Genomic DNA, 17,355 nt, shown 5'->3' on the forward strand with positions numbered 1-17,355 from the left:
ATTTCTGCTGTTCTTGCAATAGCTACTGCGCACTTTACTACAGAGTCTTCACGTTATTTTCCATTCTGTCTGCGCGTTTCGCTCGGCTCACGACAGATCCGGTAGACGAGGGAGAGCTCTAAATCCGACCACGTGCGGCAGCACACCGTGCCAAAGCAACGTGCTCGGCCAGCTCCGGCAGCCCCAGCCGCGCGGTCGTTTGGGTGCCGGCAGCATCGCGGCGGTTCCAGGCGCTCGGCTTAGGGCTGCCTCCTGCGGCCCGGCTCCGGGCCGCCTTCGCTCCGCTCCCGGGCGGGTGGAGCCCCGGCTGCTGGGCAGGGGGCGGCGGGGGCGGCGGCTCTCGGCTCTCCGTTCCCTGGGGGCCGGGGCCGGGCCAGGCGGCCCCGCTCCGCCCCGTTCCGCCCCGCTCCGCGCCCCGCTGCCCGCGGATTGGGGCTGCCGGGCTGCCCGGTGCGAGGCGGGGCTTGGGCGGTGGGCTTATTTATCTATTTGTTTGCCTCGTCTTTTTTTTTTTTTTTCTCTGGCTATTTTCGCGACGCTCCCCGACTTAAATCTCTGCCTCTGTCAATTGCAAGCGCGGCTCGCGTATGATGGGCCGGGGCCGGCGGAGGCGGGCGGGCGGGAGGGCCGGGGCGGGCGGCACGGGCCGGGCTCCAGCCGCGCTGCATCCGCTGGGGCGGCAGCTCCCCGCCGGCCGCTGCGCCCGCCGGCCCCGAGCGCACTGAGCGGTCCGCGGCCATGGCCTTCGGAGGGGATTCGCGTTCGCCCCCTCCCTCTCGTGCAGAAAGTCAGACAAGTCTATGAGGAAACTGAGAACTTCAGGAGAGGGGAGGAAAAAACAAACAAACAAAAAACAAAAACCAAAAAAAAAAACCGCGAGAGAACAACAACAGCAAACCTGCCTCCGTGTTCGGATGATCTCTGGGCTGATCAGCAGCAGCCAGAGGTAAACTTTGGTGCAGCGGCACCGCTCCGGGCTGCGAGCCGAGCGGTTCCTATTTCTCCGTTGAAAGGAGCGGTTTTTGCTTTTACAGCGTCATCTGTCTTGAAGCTAGGAGGGAGGCTAGGGGAGGGCTCGAGGTAAAGAAGTCTGTCCTCTCTCCGAAGGAAATGTTTTTTGTGCTCAAGATGACCTTTTCTTAAAATGCAGCCTCTCCAGCGGTCTGATTTTTATTTTGACTGGGAAGTGTGTGAAACTGAGCCCTAACTTCCCACAAACCCTAGGATGTGCACTTCTGGGATTAGCAATATGGGGCATCTGTTGTCACCTCTCCTCTTGAGCCTGGCAGCACTTTTTTCAAAAGGTAAGACTCCACCTCTGTCTGTCTTATTGCATCTTGTTTCTTGTTTATTTTCTATATGCAGATTGTCTCCTCTCTCTGTGATGCCTTGAATGTTATTGACAATTAGTGATTGGAAGATTTGGGACAAGTCAAGTGTTAATGAAAAAACAAAGATATCTTGATGGGAAATCCTGAGTGGCAATATTTTTTCTTTCTTTCTTTTTTTTTTTAACTGTACCCCTTTATTGGGACATTTGTTACCTGCAGGGTGCATTTTTGCTCCTGTGGATGCTAGTGCTCACATGAGCTGGTAACTCAGTTTTGGATTGTGAAGGGTTTTGTTGAAATCTGAGATCTTTGGGGGATGGGCTGCTGGAGTTTGCTGCTCTGCTGTTATCACCTGTGTAATTTTTCAAATTAAAAATCCGTATCTCAGTGTTTTACTAAACCAGAGGAATATGTGCTTGCTGAAATGTTTAAAAGCTGTGATGTGAGCCTGAAGCAGGTGCCTGGTATTCTGCACACTGAATAGAGTTTGAATGTCCTGACAACATGACTTCAGAGGACTCAGTGGTATCTTGTTGCCCTCAAGTGTGTTTACAGTAAAGAAAAAACAGCACATATACAATGTACTCATTTGTGTGCCTCTTTTGAACTTTTCAGTGATGGCCTCAGCCAAAATGTGAATGTGTTTTTTGCAATAGTTACTTTAGATGAGCATTCCTGTGTAATGTAAGTTGGGACAAATGTACATTTCTACTGAGAAGGCATTGTATGTTAACAGCTATATCCTGGCAGGGAAACAAAATTGAAAGCTCCCATGTGCTCAGTCTTCAGTGAGCAATAATAGCATATGCATTTAATCTGTGAGTTTGCAAACATACTGATAAGGAGTTCTGCTCAGAGACAGCTCACTGATCAAATTAAGTGTTGCTTACTTGCAACACCTTTTCATACTTTAAGATGTCAACACTTTCCTTTTTGATGAAGTGAGTTATTTTTACTCATTACTTTGTACCCAAAACTGAACTGACAAGGCAAAATACACAGCTGCTTATTTCTCTGGTGGTTCCCTATAAAACAAACAAAACACATCCCTTTCTTCCTTTAGAGCAGGTTGAGAAAGAAGGGAACAAAATAAGTCTTCTCCAATGTAACTTAAGTGCAGTGCCTACATGAGCACAGTTTAAAAGTTGTGATTGGAAATGCATTAGCAGCAGGAGTTGGAGCTCTGAGACTGCTTCCACTTTGCACGCAAGAAGCTTTTGATTGCCCAGCTAGGCTGTAAATCATGTACTTCATTATAGGCAATATCAGTACTTCGGATAGGCTAACAGTGCAGTAAGAACACAAAGTTTTTCATCTTTTTTTTTTTTTGTGAATGTGTTTCAGTTTGCAGCTTTAACACTGCAATAACAGTGTTTGACTGCGATGGCAGCTTACTGAAATATCAGAGTGTGAGAGGCATTGCAGTCCCACAGAGTTCAGTGCTTTCTTCATTGCCATCTCAGCAACTATAACACTCAGATACGAATTTGTACTTAAATGTTACTTACAAATGTCTCCTTTGAAAGATAAACAGGCAGAAAATTGAGCTTGGATAGGAGGTCTCTTAGGTAGAAAGAAAAAATGCTGCAGAAACTGGTGGGTGAGTTTTTTTTCCTGAATATTATGAAGTCTCATTAAATCTGATATTTCTTGAAACTGGATACAGAAGATCCCATTAGAATTACTGGCATCTTCTGTGTTATTTATTTTGCACTTCAGATATCTACGTGCTGCTGTATGACTGCAGGGACTTCCTGCTCTTCAGTAAAGATATCTTCTACCTTTAATGTAATTGTCTGTGTCCGTGCTAGGTAACAGACTCTCTGCACTTCTGTGCCTTAGTACACTGTGAAAAGACCAGAGTGCTCTGGAGATTTACAGCATGAAATAGACAGTGTGTGAGGCTGATTCTCCCTCTGCCCCCTTGAAAAAGATTAAAAACAAACAACAGGACATACTTTTTACTGCTACAGGGCATGTTTCATTGATGCCTTTCTGTTGCTAATAGAAAAACTCTAATTTATGACATGATAACAAAGTTTTCTTAAAGAGATACAGAATCTTCTAACCTACAACAGCAATCAGCTGTCTATTGTGCACAGGTCTGTTGCTGATTACTCAGAACCATGGCAACACACCTTCTCACTGCACAGTTTCAGGTAATGATGTTGAAGACTTGAAAATTCTATTGCAGTTTTGCTTTGCTTTTATCTTGTATACAAAGAAAATAGCTCCAGCCTGAGAAGTGAAATGTTGCTTTCTATAAAGAGCTTCATGTTCTTATCAGAACAATTTGTCACTGATGATATAATCCATGCTTTTTAATAAGTTTTTCAGCCTTAAAATATAAACATGCATGTATACATATATATCTATAGAGAGAGGGGGACAGAGAGGTTAGAAGGCTATATAATTGTAATTAGGGACACAGGTACATTTTGCAGCTTTGTCATTGACTAGGAGGTTTTTGAACCAGTTGGAGGGAGAATAATGCTTGCTCTCAGTCAGCTGGGCTTGTTGCTACTTGGTGTCACCTGTGAAACAGATTCCCCAGAAACCTTCATTTAAAATGTAGCCAGGCCCAGCTGATGTGGAAACTCACACTAATATAAAAAGGGTCCATAATGTGGGCATTTGTTCCCTTGCTAAAGGGAAAAATCTCTCATTAGCTTTGTTCAGCTAGAACAAAAATTGCAGTACTGTAAACACCAAATTCCATGCTTGGTACAAGTTTATTATATACTTAAATCTCCTAAAGAGAAAATAAATATATATAGGATGTATATTGTGAGACTTAAGACTAAGGAACCTTTTACATTTTGAGCATATGTTGTCAAATTAAAATATTCATTTCAAATTTCAGCTTGAGGTTGAGAGCAGCAAAACCAAGAATATTATAGTGACTTACAGCCTGTGTTCTGATGAGCTTTCCATGTTCTTTGTCATCCTGGGCTGAAATTTTCCTGCAAGCCTCTTTTCAATGAGAAAAGGCCATATAGCTGCTGTTCTAATTTTTTTTTTTCCCTTGGTTCTTATAAAAGTGTGGCTTGGCAAATGTGTTGGGCAAGATTACCTTGTATGCCCTGATTAGTGCTCTGTACAGGCTGTGGATGCTCTGTTCACAGTGATGCCCATCACCTCTTATGGGAAGGCTGGGGGGGAAAAAAATCTCTTAGAAATCAAACCCCTGAAGGTTTAGTTTGGCATATTATAGTATTCTTTGAAGCATCTTGAACCCATGAATTCTTATATTATAGAACGTTTTTGTCTTGCTACAGCCAAACTTTCTCTCTGCTGTTTCACTGATTTTTGTGATGATACTTAATAGCAGAATATGTTGAATATGCTGAAATAATTCATTATGACTTCAGTGGATTGCATCCTTGTGAACTGTAGCTGTACAGGAAGCCATAGTCCTTTCTTTTTAGCTTCCCTTGTACATCCACTGGCTTCAGTGGGAGCAGTGCTGCACAAAAAATAAGGCAGCTGAGCTCGTTGGGTGTGTTCCATCTTCAGAATGCTGCAGGCCATTTTTGACGATATTTGTGTGCAGATTGAACTGACATTGAAGTGTGCTGTGAACCCAGTATAAATAGAAACATGGAAAATGAGAAGCTGAGGAGTGCAACAACTTGTCTTTCAGCACTACTTACTTTGTATCGCTACTCTGGAACACAGATAACATAGGGATGGAAAATGGTATTGTACATGAGATTAAAATGGAAGGTTATTATATTTGATTTAAAATATATTTCTCTCCTCCAACCCTCCCTTATGGTGCCTAGATGGGAGTTCAGAATTGAATTTCAATTCATGTTGGCAGATTTTGATGGTGATGATGAGGGACATGTGGTTTTTCTCAAAGTAACTGCACTGACAATACTTGTGGGCAGACTCCTCCCAGGCACCTGCTGCTCTTGCTGTGCAATTGGTATGTATAGAAAACACACTGCATGCTGATTTCAGATGGCTGCTGCTTAGTGATCATAAAGTACCAATATGGTCAGTAAGAGTATTTCTCCTAGGTGCTGTCTATATGCAGAAATCAAAACAGGTTAACTTGAAAATCCAAGAGATAGAAGAAATCTTTCTAGCTCAGTGTTCAAGCTGTATCCACAAAGGCAAAGCTCTTGTTCTTTGCCTCAACTACACTGAACTCACTGCCTTTTCAGACGTTTTAAGTGAGGAAAGGGGAAACTGAGTTACACATTGCATTCTATTTCTTGACAGCATACTTCTGGGAGAAGCCCAGTTCTGGTTTCTTTTAGAAAAATAATAAATTCTGTAAAAAAAAAAAAAAAAAAAAAAAAAAAAAAAAAAAAAAACAAAAAACCAAAACCAAAAAACTCTACAGCCAGACCTATGTTTTATTTGTCAGCTACAGTACTGGCTTAATGTGATTTGGCTTCTAATATTTCCCTGTAATATTCTCATTTTTTACTTGTGTCTTTTCTATTATTATTTCCCTGGCAGGCTCTGTGACACCAACCAATGTTTTAGATGTTAATAAAAGTAGCTTTATTCAATAAGGATGAGTTTTATTTAATAAGAGAATCGAAAGATAACCTGACTTTTCATGCTGCATTCGCATTAAATCAACCTCCTGAGGTAGTTGTGGATTCCACGTTTAGTGACTGTCACTGGTCCTAGGATGCACAAACCTGACTCCAGACAGATTGGTTGCAGAAAAGCTCAAGAGGTACCTGAGATTCATTGCAGGCTTGGTTTATAATGCGTTACATTAAAATACTTGATTTTCACCAATCTTAATAATGTTGCCTGCTGCAATATTAATGGTAATTCAGAATGAAGTGGATTTGAAATACTTCAGAGACATTTAGATAATGCTGATTATTATGAGTGGATTTAAGGTTCGTATTTGAGTATGTTAGGCTGCTCCAGCCTCCTGTGTAGGGAGAAATTTTACTCTAGAAAGACAATTGATTTCTCCTTATACTGAGTAGGCTTGGTTTCAAGGTAAGGTGCTAGTCTGGTCCTGCAGAGCTAATAGATTGAAAGCCTTCATACTCCAAAGAGTACAGCTTGGAGGCTTGCCCAAACATCACACATTTTCCAATTTAATAGTGCAACTTACAGAAAAGGATGACATAACTTCCAGGTCTATGATATAAGATATTGGGTCCATCTGTAGGTCCACAGTGGGTGTGATCCCAAATCATATTTAAATCAGTATACATGTTCTCATTGCCTCTGGCAAGCTTTAAGTCAGAGTGTAGACAGAGTTTTCTGGTGCAGTGTTTTTCAGCCGTGGCCCACACAGCAGTGGTGATTCATGGAACATCTGAGCAGTGTTGTGAAACCAGTGCCAGACATCTCATGCGTGCAGGCTAGAAAAGAACACGGAGAAAATAAATGTAGCAAGGATGCATTCAGAGTACGTCCTGGTTTCTCTTTGGTTGTAAGCTAAAACATTTGTGACAGTACTGTGCAGGATGGTCTAGATTTCTTTCAGAAATGTTAGTCTTGTCCTTAAAAAGGTTTGATGAAAAACCACTGTAGTGAGGCTAACAGTAATAATTTAAAGTATATTTCTCTGAACAGTTTGGTATTACGTTAATACTTTGGACACAGCAGTTGATAATGTGAATGTTTCTAATCTATTCCAGCACAGGTTTGCTAAAATCAGCATTGGATAGTGGCTCAGTGAAGCAAGGTAGGAGTAGTCTGCTTGAGTTGCTCATGACATCTGTGCTGTAGGGTCAGTTAACTTCCTTAGAGGCTCTTACTGTCATCTCTGAGGATGTATCTTGGCTTTCACACTCCTAGACTAGATTTTTTTTTTAAATTAAGATTTTCAGAAAGATTTCTGGAGGTAGTTTTCTGTATTGCAGATGATTGATTGCCTCCATGAAAGATACTCAGCAAGATGTGCTCATTTTTGGTTCTTGTACAGTCCACGTAGAAATGGTTGGCATTGACTCAAGTAGGACAATGCTATAGTTCTTTAAATTTGCAAAATGTAGGCCCTCTCCCTTCCTTCTGCTGTCAGTTCTCTTTCTCATTGGTCTTTCTAGATCCATTTTTAAAGTTACTTAGAGTTGACTTGGAAGAACATCTTGGTGTTATTTCAGTGGATTGTATTTTGAGGCTCCTAGTGGAAGAGGATCAATATAGAGCTAAATAGCTCTGATAACACTTCACAATGTAATAAATGTTAAAAAAAAAAAAAAGGAAATTAAAAACCACCCAAAACAACAGCAACAAACCATAATCACATTATCAGTTACCTACTTGTCATCTTCAGCACGTTTACAGAAGCTTTCAGAAGCATGTACCCCCTTGATCTGGCAAAGGATGTCTTTATGATCAACAGTATGGGACTTAGGGTGGAACTGAGCAATTCTGAATCTGCCCAGTGGAGAGCAGAGGTGTGTGTTCATTCTGTAAGTTTATTACCAAATTTAGTTACTCTGTAAGCAGCACAAAATGAATACTTCTAGAGTTTTCACTGCCCTGTCACGTTTACACCAATTTTCACTGCCTTATTCTGTTTAGGATCTCTTTTAACTCAGATCATAGGAGTTGGGCTGTTTGTTAGATATTAAGTTTGCCTACATAATTTGCTCGAATGTAAACATTAGAAAAACTTGGCCTAGCTTCTGTAGAAGAGGTTGGAAAAGGAGAACATGCAAAGGAAGTATCTCCCAGTATAGTGAGCTAGTACACATCTGATTTATGTCTGATTGGATCTTGTCATCTAGATTCTAGTGGCAAGAGTGCTTTTTCCAAGATTTAATGGATGCTTAGTTGGTGTGAGCTTTGTGGTATCCTTGTTAGTGAAGGAGTTGTTATGCCTTCAGTGATTCACAGAAGCAAAGTATTGCTTTTTAAAGCTTGATACAATGCTCTCCATAGATCATTCCCTTGTTTACTAAGGGTTTATCAGTTAAGATTCTTTTACTCCATACCCTTGTCCATACCATTGGGCAAACAGTTGTACAGGGATCATGACTTCAGCTGTGCTCTGCTCTCTCCTTTGTGGTTGACTGTGTCCCCTGCAGCACTTGTCTGATAAGAGATGATTTCTTGCATACAGAACACTTGTGCACAGTGGGATGCTGTTATGTACTTCTGACTCTTTGACACCATCTGCCCACTAAAGTGGTTTTAATGGGTTTCCACTGAGCCAGGCTGTACTACAGCCCTGACAGCATGCTCCCTGTTCTTAAAAAATAAACAATCTTTTTTAGAAAATCTATCTGTGAACATTGGCTTCTGCAAGAAAAATGATGATTACATACCACTTGATTTTCTGGAATCAGAAATTTCTCTTCTTGATGGGCATTAAAATAGGAAAATGACTGATAGTGCTAGGTTGGTTTGTTGTTGCTTTTAATGATCTTATTAAGCATTATTTCTTGTCTTTTTTTTTTTTTGTCAGATATTACTGTCTATTTGCAGAAATGCAGTAGTTTCACCTCACTGGCATTCTCTTTTTTTATAAAAGCTGAGGAATGCAGCGCTTTGCTATGGTGATTTAGGTGTCAGGGTACCCGCTGGCTTTCGGTAACCTTTGGAAAATTACTTCAATTCTCTTTTTCTTCCCCTTTGTCTACTCTGAATGCAGGTTCGTTAGAGAAGGATCTGTTTACTTGCTGTTTATCTAGCACCTGACCCTCTTCTCAGATGAGATATACATTTTACCGTGTTAGAAGTGATTAATTACTAGTGGCTGAGTTACAAATTGGAACATAGCATTCTGATTGCTCTGGTCACTGGGCAGCTTTAAGAACTCTGAGTTCTGTTAGAATAGAGAATAAGAGCATCTTAATGGAAAACAATAAAAATGAGATAAAAGCATCTATGCAATTAAATATGCTGAAGAGCTTACCTAGATCCCATCCCTTGATGTTACAATTAATAAATTATCTAAATCTTTTTAGACAGTGACATGATATATAGGAAGCAAAGCTCTTTATGAAAAGGAGTCATAAAGATGATTTTATTTCCATGTTATAAGCTGTGTTACTAATCTGTTAAAGGAACCCACCTGATTTTAAACATCTGTATTAGTAATGTCTCAAACCACTTAAAAATCCTGTGGTTTTTTTAAAGGTGGTACAGGTCTTAGAAATACTGCATTCTTCCTGTTCCCCTTCAAGTCTTTGGGGTTTATTTTAAGCTCCTTCATATGACTAAGATGCAAACATGAAGGATAGCAGTGCTGTTTGGGATGAACTCATGAAAGGAACTTTGGCTAGCCTTTTCTGTTATTGAGCTTTGGTCTCCTCAGCAAAACAAATGAAATGTAGTGAAACTCTTAAATGGTGAAACATCTCTGGTGAAGGACAACAGAAATTTTAATGTTTAGTTTCAAACTAAAATATTGAAATGTCAAAACTAATTATAACATAGATCAAACTTAATTCCATCTATCTATTGTAAACTCATGTTACAAGCAGGCAAAAAAGATTTCTGCTTTTTTTTTTCCCCATAATTATCTTGTCTGATTTTTTTAGCATTTCTTCCTTTGCATAACAGAATTTCTTACATTTTGCAAATGCCCTCGGTGTCCTTCCTTGACCTGCTGGCAGAAAGTGGTATTGACATGGTTTTTGTTTACTCATCAATTGAAATAGATTGCATAGCTCTTGCAAATAGACTTTGCCTTCTGCTCTGGTGCTGGTAAAGTAGTGGTACTGCATTATGAGGTACTACAGATACCTGCAACTTGCGAGGAAGTGATAATGAAATGATGTAGTATTTTATACTGCAAGTAAAACTGTTAAATGCTGTGAAAATATAGAAACAATAAATCTTTTTGAGTCAAGGTCCAGATTTAAAGAGGAAATGTATGGAAATGATAAAATGATAAAATGTGGAGAATAGTTATAAGAAGCCTCCCCTAGAATTTAAAAACTGCATTCCACAGGCATAGCACTGTCACTGTACTTGAGCACCTCCAGTAATCTGTTCCCTGGCATTTTCATTTTCATTCCTTTGTAGAAAAACTGTGATTAGAGAAATCAGATGTAGAAGCTTATGGATTGGCATGGAATTTAATCAAAATGGTAAAAAGTGTGACATTCATCACTTGGAATATTTGTGATTGCTGTATTCAGCTGATTGATTAGCCTTCTCAAAGTAACTTTGCATTCCATAATCAACAAATCATCAACAGTTTTGAAAAAAGTATTAGAATAATGATGGCTAAGGCAAAGTCATTCAAGTTAGACAAAGATATGACTATCAATAAGAAATACAATCCTAGTTTTCCCTCAACATATTCCTTTCCATGACTCAGCTGAAATTTTGAGAGGGGCAGGAAAGACCACCATAGAAGTTGATAATGTGATCGCTGATCGTTATGCCTTGGGATTCAGCTATAATACTCCAAACTGAAACAGATGCTGCTTACTGTATGCTGAATGTTTTGATGAGCGAGCTGAAAGGTTTTTGAAGATATCTTCATATTCTTCATCTGGCCAAAATTCTGTAACAGTGATAAGAGACTGCAGTGTGATACTGGAGATCACATGGGTGCTTCCGGGAAGAAACTTGGACTTCAATTGCTAGCCTCAGTCATGTAGCTGTGATAACTTTCAGTTACCGCCAATGGTTGCTGTTTCAAGTGTTTCCAAAAAGCTGAGCATCCCCTTTTCATAACCATGGACCTGGGCCAGCCTAGCAATTTCTCTTTGGCTTTCTGTTCTGTATTGAGCTTTACAGACTACTATTGTATGAGGTCTCTCACATCTGCCTATCACTCAGGCAGTTCCCAGTTCTTAGTCACTTGTTGTTTTTTTTTTCTTTCCTTATGAACTAGAGCTGTGACTAAATTGGTTAGTCTTAATGGCTCATCATATCTTGTGTGGGCTTCCTGTTTCCGACCTGTTTTCTCTTCCACTGCCAGAATGTATGCACTAGTAGACAAATGCCATCTGGGAATTATAAATCTGTCACCAGTACTACTGCTATGGTTTGTTTGTATAGAGATGCAAGGACTATTAAAAGGGCTGACTAATCTGCAATGGAGTAGTAATTTTCTAAAATGATGTCTATCTTGATTCTTGAGGCATACAGCTTTTTGGTCAAAATCTGTAAGCTCACAAGAGTTTTATTTTATTACAGCTGAAAGGTAAACCAGTATGGGGTTAAATGGCTGTTTGAGCCATGGACCAATACCTAATTAATCCTTGATGGATTCAAATAAATATTTTTGTTGTGTGAAAGCAGTATCATTGTTTATTTCTAATTTCTTTTTAAGATGTCAGCATGTAGCCTTAAGGATGTGAAAGAGGTAGAGCTTCCCTGCCTGCTCAGAATTAGTCTGAGCCTATTGGAAATGAAAGGTTCAGAGAGCACAGATGGAATAGATTGAAGCAGCAGCTTTGAGTGAATTGAAAGGGCAAGTTTACTGGCTAATAGTGATCTCAATGGGCAGAAAGATACCCAATAGATATAGATTGCAATTGTCAGACTTTGTAAAGTCCTCGAAGGAACTGCTTAAGGCTTTTTGCTTTCCAGTCCCAGACTATGGTAGCCTTTTCTCAACTGAAATATCTTTTACTTTGTAATAAAAGTAAAATGTGGAGTATATAATATTTATTGAATTATTGAGGCACAAACAGTTCTCTAATTGGTTGACTTCTTTAAGATAACAGTATTGTACAGATACATCTATTCAGAGATTATATTTCTTCATTCTGCAGATGAAAGCTAGATTTGCAGAAGCATTTTAATTTGAATTTAGGTACCAGAATGAATACTGAGATGTTGAGTTAGTCTCAGCATTTTGATGTGTGCTTTCAAGAAAGTCCATCCAGAAATGTCGCAGTGGGAGGTGGTGAATGCTGAATGCTGCGAACCCTCCCACACCAACTGAGGGAGCAGAGCAATAGAAAATCTGGGTTCTGAATCGTCTGAAAATTTTACTACAATTCCTAGCTCAGTGGACCGAATCTTGCCTGGACTTTAAGGATGTTGATATGATATTAGGAACTATTACTATCACACCAAAATTTAATAAAGTGATCTTTTAAGTTTTGGCTTCAATTGGTTTCACTTGAAGAAGAGAGTGATCTCATACTTAACAGCTCTTTTTAAGCAGTACTTTGACTTAAACCTAGAAAAGAAGTGTAGCCTCTGCTTTTTTATGTTTTTAAATCTGTATTCATGTCTTCAAGTTGATCTTTAAGAAATTCAGCAAGCTGTTTGAGATTTATATACCATTTTATCATATAAATTTTTAATGTGTGAAGATAGGAGACAAAAAGTAAATAGTACACTGGGTTGCCAGTCTATGAAAGGTGCAGAGTCATTTGAAATTGTGCTATTGTTTTCATTGTAAATGACCTTTGTTTTTAATTCAGGTTTTGTTTCACTCTGTATACTCAAATTCACTGCTATCTTCTGCTAGGGATAGTTCTGCTAGAACTGGGGATTCTCTCATATCCCCTGCACTTCAGCTTGTCACTGTACTGCACTTTTCTGATATGTGCAAAATAAAAAGCTTAAAATGAAAGGATGGAATACATTATATCCCTGTAAAGTTCCTAAAGCAATACAAATACCAGGTGAGATTATGGGAAAAATACCAGAGAAGTATTGAGGATGTCCTATCTACAGAGGGACTGGAGTGTTAGGAAGAACACGATGGCAATAAATGATGAGAATTGTCAGTGGCATGGGAAGGTAGGGACCGGCATCCATGTTGAATCAGCTCTCCCTTTTCTTGGCTTCATTGGAGCAGCACAAAGGGACTGAAAATCTGCAAGTCCTTGTGTCCTTTCCAAGCAGCATCCCATTGATTTCATTGTTCTTAAGACTTTCATTGATCATACAACTGAACAACCTTCTCCTTTACTAGGGTTAAGCAAACTACTGATACCATGCTAGGTAGTTTTTTCTCATTCCTGAACAAAGATTTTGCACAGCAAAATCCATATCTGCTTCCTGAAGTTAAATTCTTGCTACATTGATTCAGAGCTGGTTAATATCACAATATCCACTTCCTTTTTAGGATATCCTCTTCCCACAAATTGATGCTCGCAGAAAGAAAGTGGTGCTTGGTTTTCCTCATTTTGATTTCTTACATAACTTTCTTATACTTTAGAGCACACGGTGAAGCCAAATTTGTTTCAAAGCTCACCAAACTTGCAGTTTTCAGAAAAAAACTTTTTTTCTCTTAAAAATCCACAGGCCTGCTATTTGTTTTCATATGCTTAGAAGCTGCAGGTGGGTGTGCTGATTATACACCATTTAGAGACACTGACTACTGAGACATGATTTAAGACGCTGGAATAATTCAGTAGTTTCTCCTATGTGTTCCCATTGAATATCTAGTGGGCAGTTTGTTCAGAAGCAATTTTCCCTGGGGGGGCTGTTTATCTACACAACCCCATCGTTAATGTGCCAAAGACCTCCTGCTTGTTTATTTTTACTTCTTTTGAGGGGACAGATAGAAAAAAACTGTTGGTTGAGATTCACTTAGCTGTTGTTTTTGGAATATGATGTAGCATGTTCATGTCACCATTACATTCATGTGGCATATTAATGCTGTTGGGTGTGATTTTGATAGGTTTCTGGTTTTGTTTTCCTGCACTGAGTACGTATGGGGATGTAATGCTGTCATCTGGAATTGAGAGCTAAATGCTAATAACCATATTCGTAACTAATGAGTTCTTGAACACTTGCTTGTGGTTGAATACAATAGATTATTGCATGAAACTATATTTCTAGCTTCTGACAGCTCCTGCCCTATCCTCATAGTGCCCACCTATCCCATATATCTTCTTTTCCTTGGTAACACATCTGGTTTTAGCACAAAGCAGAATATTTAAAAAAGCATATATTAAGTGCATTAAAAAAGAATATGTGAGGTATTGTAAAACTATTAGAATTTGATTATTAATTCAGGAAAAAAAGGAGCAAAATTAACAACCTGGGCAGAAGTTTACAGCTTTGAAGAAAATGGGGCCTCAGAGGAGCAGTAGGACTCAGGTTTGATTAAAGTGGGATTTCAGAAATTCTCTGCGCTGAATGAAATAAAAAGATATTCTATTTAATTAGTTCTGTGGAGGGAAAAGTATTTCTCACTCATTGGCTTTCTATACAGCCTTTAAAACATGGAGTATGTCTGTAACTATTTTGGTAGACTTATTTTTTGACTCAAGGGAATTATGCTGGATTTCAAACTTTTTGATAACCTTCCATAGACAGACTGGGGAATGTTCCTATTAAAGCACACAGACTTTCTGCAGTGCTGCTCTGTAATTTTTTTTCCTGATGGGAACAATTCATATTGGGATCAAATACCTTTGAGGGAGAAATGTTCAGAAGGAAATGCACCTGTTGATTTTTCTCAAGATTTCCTCTGTGCTGCTCCGTCTAGATAGCTGCTTGTTTATGTCAGAAGATGCCCACAGTCTAGAGTCACCTAGCTGGAGCTAGAAGAGTTACTTTTTTATATACTAATGACACTGTTTTTTAAACTGTAATGCAGGAAAAGAAGCACACTTTACTGGAACTATTCTTGGGTTATGCCAATACAAGAGAGATGAAATTTAATTCCAAAAATTTATAATTGAGTAAAACTGTGCCTTTCTTTAATATAGTGCTTTTGATCAGGTAATTTCAAACTATTTCCTGAAAGAATATTATGCACAGAGAGACTAAAAGAACTCAGGTATGAAAACTGGCACAGCCTCAGTAGAAAACTGGCTCCTGTTCCAGATGTGGGTTAATTGCTTTGGATTTACATAGCAGTTCATGGGTCAGAATTTGACTTACTCTTAGAAAGTTTACCTTTTTTTTTTTTCCATGTTGAAGAGCCAGGTTAAAATTCATTAAGTTTGGATTGAATGGCTTATTCTTCAAAAATTTGAAGTTGTGCTTGAAAGAATGGAAGGCTAGAGTGCTGCATGTTTTATTCTTGACTGGTTTGAACGTACAAAAGATGTTTGAGAATTCTCAAAATGAAATTAGTGTTACACCACTGATCTTAAGATGAAAACGTGATTTCCATGTTTTCCAAAATGTAGGGCTACTTGTGCATTTTTCTCTTCACTATAATATTGAAACTTTCACATCTAAAAAACAGATTAATCCAGGTATCCATTAACAGAAACAGCAGCAAAATCTTTAAAATAAGAAGCATCTGCAACCCTTTGTTAATAATAGCCCACCCACTAGCTTTAAATGTCCAATTGTGGTAGTGGTTTTTGTTCAGGAATCAGCTGTAGTAATTTGTGTAATGGAGAAAGCAACTGTTACAGAGCAATGCTGAATGATCAAATTTTATCGGTTCATAAAAACCTTGGAGGTTAATAACTTTGTTTTGTGAAACAGATGCTTAATTCTGAGCCTGGGCAATTGCCTCTTTTATGTTTGGAGAGGAAAAAAAAAAGGATGTTTTGGATTACAGTTGACTGTGTAATTGTATACGACAGATGTATTAGATTAGCCTTTCTCAAAGCTTTTGGAGTTCTGCCCCTCTGAACTGTAAATTTTACTTGACTTTCTCATTTGCAGGTTGCATGAGACCATTCTGCGTGTTTCACATGTCTTGAGACAAAATATTCCAAATTTGCTGTGAACTTACAGACTTAGATATGGGTAGAAGACATTCTTTAGCATTTATGATTCAGATTATGAAGTGAATGGGGAGAAAGGAAGGGATCCTTAAAAAGAAGTGCTTGTGTGCTTTTGATTTGCCTAAATCCAGAACTTGAATGCTCTATGTTTAATGTTCCAGTTTGTGCCACGGTCTGCTTTCAGTGCACCAGGGCATTCTGCATTTAATGAACCAGGCACTTCTGAAGTCTTATTAACAATATCTGAATTGTATTTGAGCCCATGTCCTCATACTCTGTTGAAAACAGGACAATCTTTTATGAAATGGGATGCTGTGTGTGTGAAGGTAGGACTTGTGGAATGTAGTTTTCATCTGATTTTCAAAGAACCCCTACTAAATTCAGCTACATCTCATTTTTATGTGAAGGTGGAGCAGTTTCCGTGGAATTACTATGGGTTTACTTTGCCTTACAGGAAAAAGAATTTATTCCCTTGATTTTTAACAGGAGAAACTTTAATTAGAATCACTTCTGCCTTCACAGCACATACATTTGATACTTGTGCTTTCCCTGGTTCTATTTCCTGATATGCTAAGCTTTTTCTGAATCTATGCCTCAAAAGCTGGCATCTGTTTTTGACTTTAAAGATGACCTTAAAACTTTGTATTTGAATTACCGTTTTGTTTTCATCTTTCCAGTGTATAAAAAAAAAAAAATGAATTTCTTATTTGGAGGGAACATCTTTGTTACAGTCATAAAATTAATTTCTTGTTAAAATAAAAAGTGGATGTTAAAAATTATTTTTCAGTGAAAGTGCCAATTTATGAAATAACTGTACCAGATAAGACTTTAAAGTTACAGGTAGCTTATAACAAGAAAATTAACATTCTCCAATGACAGTAGGAGAATTTCTGCTTACAAAAAATTAGGCTCTGTTGTTCTTAGGAAATTGAAGATTACTGTAACAATAACTTGTCCTTAGAATGGAAACTTATTTGACTAAATGCATACTTACATAATTATAACCTGAATGTATTCTTGAGACATTTTAGAAGGACACCTCAAAAATTTGATCTGATGATAGAGCAGTGCATTCACTGACTTCTGGATTGAATGCAAGGAGCTTATTCTTGGAGAAGAATTTGATTCTTGAATGGCTATAAGAATGAAAGTGTAATACAACACTGAATTTCCTGAGATTTAGTAAGATCATTTCTCACCATTAGAATAAACTGATGACATAAATACGTGTCAGTTTATACCAGTTATGAATCTGACTCTTGATCCTGGAGGTCCCTTTAAAACCAGGCGTTATTAACTGCAGAAATATTCAACCAATTTCAGTGTTTTTACTCATGCAAGTAGAAGGGAAAGCAAGCTTGGTGATAGCATTTGTTGTTTTTTATTCTGTTATGTAGTGGTTAAAGAATGTTTTGTGTTCACAAATGGAAGAATACAAATACATAGATCACAACTGTTTTTCTACTGTT

General features: G+C 38.6%; 1 protein-coding gene across 1 annotated transcript in view; it reads left to right on the plus strand.

Moving 5' to 3' along the window:
- The first annotated feature begins 227 nt into the window (after nt 1–227).
- Nucleotides 228–17,355, plus strand: part of TMEM132D (transmembrane protein 132D) — a 192,928-nt gene continuing 175,800 nt past the window's right edge. Inside the window, exon 1 of the mRNA XM_031555950.2 lies at nt 228–1,304. Within this exon, the coding sequence (XP_031411810.1) occupies nt 1,226–1,304 (79 nt within the window). The 5' untranslated portion in view covers nt 228–1,225. The remainder of the gene's footprint in view (nt 1,305–17,355) is intronic.

This window comes from Meleagris gallopavo, chromosome 17 (genome assembly GCF_905368555.1).
Source record: "Meleagris gallopavo chromosome 17, MGAL_WU_HG_1.1, whole genome shotgun sequence".
Taxonomy (NCBI): Eukaryota; Metazoa; Chordata; class Aves; order Galliformes; family Phasianidae; genus Meleagris; species Meleagris gallopavo.